Source organism: Pieris brassicae, chromosome Z (assembly GCF_905147105.1).
Source record: "Pieris brassicae chromosome Z, ilPieBrab1.1, whole genome shotgun sequence".
Taxonomy (NCBI): Eukaryota; Metazoa; Arthropoda; class Insecta; order Lepidoptera; family Pieridae; genus Pieris; species Pieris brassicae.
The window spans coordinates 2,595,490-2,604,037 of record NC_059680.1 but is presented as its reverse complement, the minus strand read 5'-3'; the positions used below and the strand labels follow the sequence as shown (position 1 = coordinate 2,604,037).

General features: G+C 34.4%; 1 protein-coding gene across 1 annotated transcript; it reads right to left on the bottom strand.

The window, feature by feature from the left end:
• Positions 1-6,442: 6,442 nt before the first annotated feature.
• On the bottom strand, positions 6,443-8,548 carry LOC123718597 (ephrin-A4-like). Its single transcript, XM_045675247.1, has one exon. The coding sequence runs from the start codon at positions 8,207-8,209 to the stop codon at positions 7,433-7,435; it is 777 nt and encodes a 258-aa protein (XP_045531203.1). The 5' UTR covers positions 8,210-8,548; the 3' UTR covers positions 6,443-7,432.

The following is an 8,548-nucleotide window of genomic DNA, read 5'->3' as shown; positions in this document are numbered from 1 at the left end:
AGACCCGGGCCGCCTTGGAAGTAATTGCACTATGAGTATTCTCGTAAAATCGTGATTTTGAACAATTCAAAAACTAGGAACACAATTTTTTTATTTAGTTATTTATAACAACACAATTGAACATTTCCCCGTTATAAATATTCTCTATTAAATTTTATATTATCTAACAATTCTCCCCAGGAGAATTCCCCGCGTTACATGGGAGATGGAAATCGCGTTACACAAAACATTATAAGGGGGATTACCGTATATTAATATAATATACTTAATTTTATCTTTATTAATATAATTCATTCCATATCATGTACAAAGGTGTAACGGAGTCTTTACGAGATTCTTGTGGAACAAAAAACTTGGATAAAAGATCTCACCTTTCTACGGACACTATGAATTAAGTGCTCACCGCTGCCCATGGGCACCTGCACCACTGGAGGCTTGCAAGATTAGAGAACAGTTATAATATTTAAGAGAAATACTTAAATCACCATTTCTGGTGATATCAGCTTCTTCGTGCTTATGAATTTGTTTTAAATTGTCTGTAAGAGATTGCTTCAATAGAAGACGTTTTTATTTCTTTTTTAATGCACGTTTAAAATTTCATAATTCTTTTGTTTACTGCATAATTCACAATATCCATCTCACCTAAACTGACAAATACTCTAAAACAAGGACTTGTTACCTTAGCACTTTATTTAATATACCATACGATTAATATTGCAAATCGTATCTCAAAATCCCATTAAAACCTGAGTTACAGAAAATTACACTAATTACACAGCACAACTAAAAACTAACTGATACGAAGAGTTTCATATTGTATGCCAGTTTGATTATACCAATAGCGTTAGTGTAGTCATAAAACGGAGATAGTTGCACCTTTCAAAGGACCGTGGCTTAATGCTGTACTTATGAACAACTTGGTGCTCCTAAACATTCGTTGCCAAGGATTCTTTAACTAGCTCTACCAGCCTACATTTGATTTCCCTTGGTGTTTGCTCTATTGCTCCGATATCGCGTTTTTAAAATCACATATTCCAACTTTGGAATCGACCTCCGCTGGGATCATCCCTGGGAGATACGACCTCAAACTCTTCAAAGTTAGAGTGTACTAATCCCGCAAAGGCCCGCAACTCTCCCACTAAAAATGGGTGTCCATGAGCTGCGATGACTGGCCTTTATGGGCGTCCCGTAGGCTAGTTTGCCCCCTTATATAAAAAGTTACAGTCACAGATCGTTATTTTTAAACGTCAATTAATGTAGTCTCAATAGCTGTCAAGCCATGTATGAATTTCAAAATGTCTGTCAGCGCTCACGACGAGACTGTCAATGATACGTATATATATTCAGAGACTTAGTGGACGTCAAAAACATTGTTGGATTATGACTGCAGGTTTTCGAATCTCATCCGAAGTTACATCAAAAAGTAGTTTTTATAGAGACAATTCTTAATAAGGTTAATTAATGTTGACAGCTATTTAATAATGAATTAATATTAATCTATATTAGGTTTCTACTGTAGTTCCCGTAGCCGTTGCAGACTATTAAGTTTGTTAGGTTCACTACTACTATTGGTAGTTACCAGCCCCGATTTTCATAATGATTTATATAGTTATTATATTTCCGTATGTTTATTATGACTTTTAGAATCTCAAATGTTATAAGGACAAAAAAGTTTATATGCTGACAAGGCTTATTTTGACGTAAGAAGATTCACGAAAACTTTAAATTATTATATTTTATGTTCAATTATATGCTCCAGCATAAGTCCATGGATGATTGAGGACTCGAATAACTCAGATTTGTCATAGAAAGGATTATTAATAGCTTATCATTTACATTATCCGGCAAATAGAAGTCCAAATAATATAAAACTGACATTTGCCGGTTTTATTAACGTCAAATCAAGTCAAAAAAACATTTATTCAGTTTAAATGCGTTGACAAAACTCGCGAAATAGCAAGATTAAATAAACTCTTATTATTATTATTATATAATTTATGTAATGTAGAACATTGTATTGAAATATTTTGATAAAAAAAACTGAGTGATTTAAAAGAATTGGAAGTTTATTGTCTGTTCTTCGAATTAATTTGAGAAATGTACATTTTTTGACGTACATATGAATTTTATTGTTTTTCTCCCAAACTTTAAAGATAACTCTCACAAGATCCAAAGCGAATATATTTCCAATTATTATTTTCCCATAGTTCCAGGGTTACCTTTTATTTAAAATTGATTTTTCTCCAATTGAGCTGAACATAGGTTTCAACTTCGCATTCATATTACAATAACTTTTATATTGCCTTTCAGATAAGTGTTTATATTATTTCAAAATAACTTCTTTGTTCGTGAATTGCGTTACTCAATGGTTTCTTGTCTATTATTTAAGAGTATCAAGCACTATACTTATTTTATAAATGTAAATAAAAACCAACAGCGCTACAAACTTTTAGGCCTGGGCCTCTCATGTATCTGTTTCATCAGGCAAGTAGGCGATCAGCCTTTGCTTGATTGGCCTTCTAATGCCGGTATGTGGTTCGCACGCACGACCAGGTTTGTGAGACGCTGAAACCATTGCTCTTAAAATAGTTGAAGATTTCGTATGAAAGAAAACCTTCCGTTAGAACTAAAATACACGAATATAATTCTCCTACACAAATTGTATTACGTTCGAGCTGTCATATTGACCAAATTGGTTATATTGACGAAAATCAAAGGTACCGGCGGATAAAAGTATTAATAACTAAAAGTACTTAATAACAACATCGTCGGCCGTTACGCCTATCGGTATTTACGACCAACTATGTCTTATCCCTTCGATATCCTGTTATTTTGACTGTATATTCTGTCAAATGACACCACAGCAGTTTACAATTCTAGTTGACCTTACGCGCATTCAAAGTGAACGACTCAATGATTTTAAATGATAGATTATAATTATTTTCATTAAGGATAACGATTAGGACAAGGTAGACGCGGATGGTGAGGTCTTGGACGTTTTCTATACCCATCCACCCATAAGCGGGACGTACCCATAAGCGAGCATGGTGAATGTCATGAAAGAGAGGTATGTCAGGACTGTAGCAAATGGTGAACCATGGTCTCTGTCCGTCTTCCGAAATAAAGAGTTAAGTAATTAATAAATAAATAATTGTGTTTAACTTGATCAATAATGCTAAAATTATCGAGAACATGTATAATTTTTTGGGTAGAAAATGTTTCACCAATGACGTGATACAGAAAGGTTGCCTAAAACATGAAACAGACACAAAAATGTGTCTACCCAAACCTTATTGTACTAGTTTATGAATATTAATTTGGCATGGGCCAAGATCGGGCAGTTATGGAAGCTTACTTGAGCCGGCCTAGTGGGCGGTTACCGGTACGACAGCCTAGGTACTGCTGGATCGACAGAGTAGAAGAGGGCCTGCAGACGAAAAACAACACAGGACCGGGAGCGCTAGAAGTTTCTCGTTTCAGACGTCAAGATACTAGAGTATCTTATCTTATAAGAGTATTGAGAATATTTTGGTTAATTGAATAAATAATTATTACACAGATAATTGCGTAATAAGTCTAGTAATACAAAATTGTTTTTTTACAACGTCTACAAACTGCCAATTATCAGCGATACATTTTGACAACTATCATAAACCATTGTTATACTCTGTGCAATCGTATCAAAAACCTAAAATTTCAAATAACTTTCTAACCAAGACATTTTTCACGTTCCCTTCACGAAATCAATTTGAATATAGAACCTATAACAATGTTTGTAATGCTGTGGCTTTAAAAAGTCAAATAAAAAAGAATAATTTCAACAACCCGCCAAAACGCTTCTCTAAACAAGATGGCGTCGCACTTGAAATTTGTTATGTGGTAAGTCATTATTAAGTAGTATTCATATATTATTTATATCAAAAACATTGGAATAAGGCAAATACATTATTTACAAGCAAGCTATGTCCGTCGTCTAAGCTTTTTTTTGTGTCACAATAAATACAAATTAAATATCACGAAAATGTCATATTAATTCAGGTAATAGAAAAAAAATCATCATAATCGATTCAGTAGTTTCAAGTTCACGCATATCTGAACGGGACATGTTAAAAGACACACACAATTTTTTCCTTTGAAAGCCATTTGAAGTAAGCTGTAATCTGAAAAACTTTAAAAAATCTCAAAAATGTGTTGTTTTTGTTTTTCTTTTTTCTTAAAATCTCAACATTTTATTCAAAATAAAAACACAATAGACATTTTTTATAATATTGAAACATCTCACACACACAAAAATCTTCCGTCTCTTTCTGACAAAGCGCGTGTATGCTGTGATGAAAAGAGACAACAGTATTAAAACGGAGAATGAAATATATTTCGCAATAAGCTGTTAAACTTAACCATATAAACCTCTCAACTTTCAGTTAAATATATTAATCAAATAACCGTTCACGCAAATATCTGAACGGGACATGTTTAAACACACACACACAAATTTCTCCTTTGACAGCCATTTGAAGTAAGCAATAATCTGAAAAACTTAAATAATCTATTTTTTTTAATTTAACTAAAATTGACTTAAAATAAAAACACATAATAGACATCTATTGTAATCTCAAAACATCTCACACACACAAAAATCTTCCGTCTCTTTCTGACAAAGCGCGTGTATGCTGTGATGAAAAGAGACAACAATATTAAAACGGAGAATGAAATATATTTCGCAATAAGCTGTTAAATATAACCATATAAACCTCTCAACATTCAGTTAAATATATTAATCAATTTACCGTTCATATCTGAATGGAACATGTTTAAACACAAATTTGACAGCCATTTGAAGCAAGCAATAATATGAAATTTTTTAAATAATCTCAATAATGTATTTTTTTTCTTTTCTTTAATTAATCTCAAAAATGTTTAATTTAACTGAAATTGATTTAAAATAAAAACACACAATAGACATCTGCTGTAATCTCAAAACATCTCACACATACAAAAATCTTCCGTCTCTTTCTGACAAAGCGCGTGTATGCTGTGATGAAAAGAGACAACACTATTAAAACGAAGAATTAAATATATTTCGCAATAAGCTGTTATATTTTACCATACAAACCTCTCAATTCTCAGTTAAATATATTAATCAATCGTATATCACAATTATAACCTCAAAAGGTTTAATTGACTAGCCTATTGACAAAATGGCGGACCATCTGTTTTTGTCGAATGTAATGTTGATTATATTAAAGAACTTATAATTGATGAGATTTTTTAAACAGTTTATAGATCACGCTTAAAGATGTAGACATTGCCAAGCATGCTCTCAAAGGAAACGTGGTTGAACATATTTAGCAACTAATTCATTCGAACTTGAGCGAAATTAAAAGAAATACCCAATAGTCGTGCATTGCGTGAATTCTTCGATGCTCTCTGCCCCACCTGGTGGTCACAGGACCCTAAGGTTGAGTCATTTGAACCCCGGCTATATGCGCATTAAAAAATCGCTCCAACGGAAAGAAAACATAGTGGGGGTTAGCCTAGACCTGTGTCTGGTAGGCCTGATCACCTACCTGCCCATTAAGAGAAACTATACAGATACATGAGGTGCAGACCTAAAACTTCAATATATGGATACAAATCAATGGTTTGATTGATATTTTTGAATATATTTTAATTATTTTTGTATCCATCTTTATCAAGATATTAAGCAAGCAGCAAGGGAGTTCCATACTTCCAAGATTCATACTTAGCGTAGAATATCGCAGAAGGCTAACCTTTCCTATAAATAAATTAATCAATTAAAAAATGTCTTATACATTTGGGGTAAGTTCTCGTTCCAATATAACACATGATTGATTATGTCATCTATATTATAAGCATTTGGTTTTTTTAATATTAAAACGACCACAGATTGAAAATATACTCCGTTTACGTGGTGTTTAATAATAAAAAAGTTTATAGCTTGTTCCCTTTTCCTGATTGTTTTTGTAAACGCAACATCTCAATAACGGAAATTAGACAAAGAAACCTTACGAAAAACGGGGCGGATAGTAACCGGATATGGGCCTAGCAAATATTCTACCTATAGCCTGTCATAATTTAAATTTAGAACGTATTTATGAATCATTGTTTTTTCTTCTTAGTTTTTAGAAGTGCAATCGTTTAAATGTAGAAAGTGTTGCTAATTGCAGTTAGTTCAGGAAAATCTGACATTTTTTCGTAATTTAAATTGGAATAAATAATTATTGGAGTCTTTAGTTCCTTTTAAACGATGATTCATATTAATTACTGTAAAGACTTCATTTTTCATTTTAAATTATAACGTCTATTATTTACTACGAAGACACATTTAAATTTAGAACGAATTTGAAAAATGTTCCTTTTTTTCTTAACAAATTTATTTCACTCAAAATGATTATTGTGTATATATTTATGGTTATTTCAGATATACATACCACATACCTTGATGTCGACGTTATATATAAATATATATTTATCACCCACTTCATAATTACGTAGATTACACAGGGCTTCTAAGTAGATTATGTTGATTGGCATTACCGATAATACAATATGAAACTCAAACGTTTGAAAACCTTAAGCGCTATTTAAAAATATAGACTGCCACTAAATGAGTATGTCTAAAAGAAAACCGGACTATTTCAACTACTTGACTATTTTACTATTAATTGTAATGGCACTGATGTGCTGAAGAACGATTATCTGTATCAGAAATCATCTATTATCTGTGGCTTGACAGCCATCTTGGAATGTTTCTTTTTTTTCGGCCAGCATTCATAAAGGTACGTGTGGTGTAAAACCTCTTTCGTGGAATTCTTTTGTATTTATGTGATTGATGATCCGATACAGATAAAATCAAGAACAGATGAATGCAAGATGGTAATTAGACTATGGCAAGATTTGAATGCCAACTCAAAACGAGTGAATGACGTGAGTCACGAAAAAATTACGTTAAATCAATAAAAAAAGCTTTAAAATCAGTCGAGAAAAAAATGCACATATTCGATATCACAAAGAATAGAAAATTACATTCTAAATAAAACCAAAAATCACAGTATGGCGACGAATTTCGCCGCGAATTTAGTTAAATTAAGCGTTAGGTGGAAAGTCTTTTGAAACCTAAATGACCTAACTGTATCCTTAATCAAATATCCTTCATTGCGTTAGTGAAAATATAAAAAATTTAATTTCTAACGATTCGAGAACCTTTAATGCAACTACAGTACCTTCTAAGATCTTCGATTATAGGCCTTACATTAGGCTTACACTAAAACGTCACGGAACTGGATACTAGGAAAGTCACTAATCACCCACAGATTCACGCATAGATTATAGAGTCAGGTCGCAGATAATGCAAAGTCTGTGTGTCGGGCTTTGCCTCGCGTTGCGGTCGCCGGGCCGCTTTAACACACATTCACCGGACCAGCGGCGCCAGTACGAAGATAGCAGCCAGAGCCAATGCGATAGAAGATGCCAAGGCCGCCCCGCGAGAGTAGGAGAGCTCCTCGCTTTTCACAACTTCGTTTGGAGATTTGTCATACTTGTGCGTCTTTTTCGTCACCGGCTTCATGGTCGTCGTCGTGGTAGTGGTCGGGGGGAAAGTGGGTGGCAACGGCGGAGGGGGTGGCGTCTGTGGCGCTGGAGCCTGCCCCTCCTCAGGCTTGCAGCATACTCGGAAGACTAGCTTCATGTTATGACTAAGGCATCTCCCTCCGATGCGCCGATGTAGATCGTCCTTACTAGACGTGGATATGAAGTAATAGTCCTTGCCTGGAAGGAATTCTAGCCCTCCAGGCTGAGGTGTAAACGGTCGAAATGTAATTGTAAAATACATTAATTTGTGCGGTTTGTCGCATATCGCTATGATTCGTGGGTTCGGGTTTGTAATTCTACACGTATCATATTCTTCTTTGCTTACATTGTAGATAATATATTTTTCCGTGTCGTCCTCAAACGTACCGGGAGTGTAGAAAGGACATATTATGTTCACTTGGTCATATTCAAACTGAGCGTTTCCTTTATTTAAGTCGAATACGTGATCTGTGTTGTCTATTCTAAATATGCTGTTTGTGGTGTTCCAATGTATGTAGAATGATTTAGCGAAGTTCCCCATGACGCTTTCGACGATGAAAATTAGAACAAGGAGCGTCCAAGGTGTCTGGCGCAGCCCGAAGTAACCGTAGGATACCATTGTTGCAATACACTTTATACGAACACTATCTAAACACTCATACACCAATCCATATTTAGTATATTACATTCACGACTTTATAACACAACAGACGATTTCACTCGCGCCGCAGTCCACCATGTTCGACTCGCACACAAGATTCTATGTGTCGATAAAAGTGGAATTTCACGGGACGTGGCCCCTTCTAAAACGAACAATGTTCACTGAAACTGTTTTTGTTATGGGCGGAACGCGTTCGATTTCGCACAGGGATACCTTTTATGTTTGAATAACGATGAAATTAATCAATACATCACAGAGTTTTTACAATGAGGCGTTCTTTGTATAGACACGGAGCTG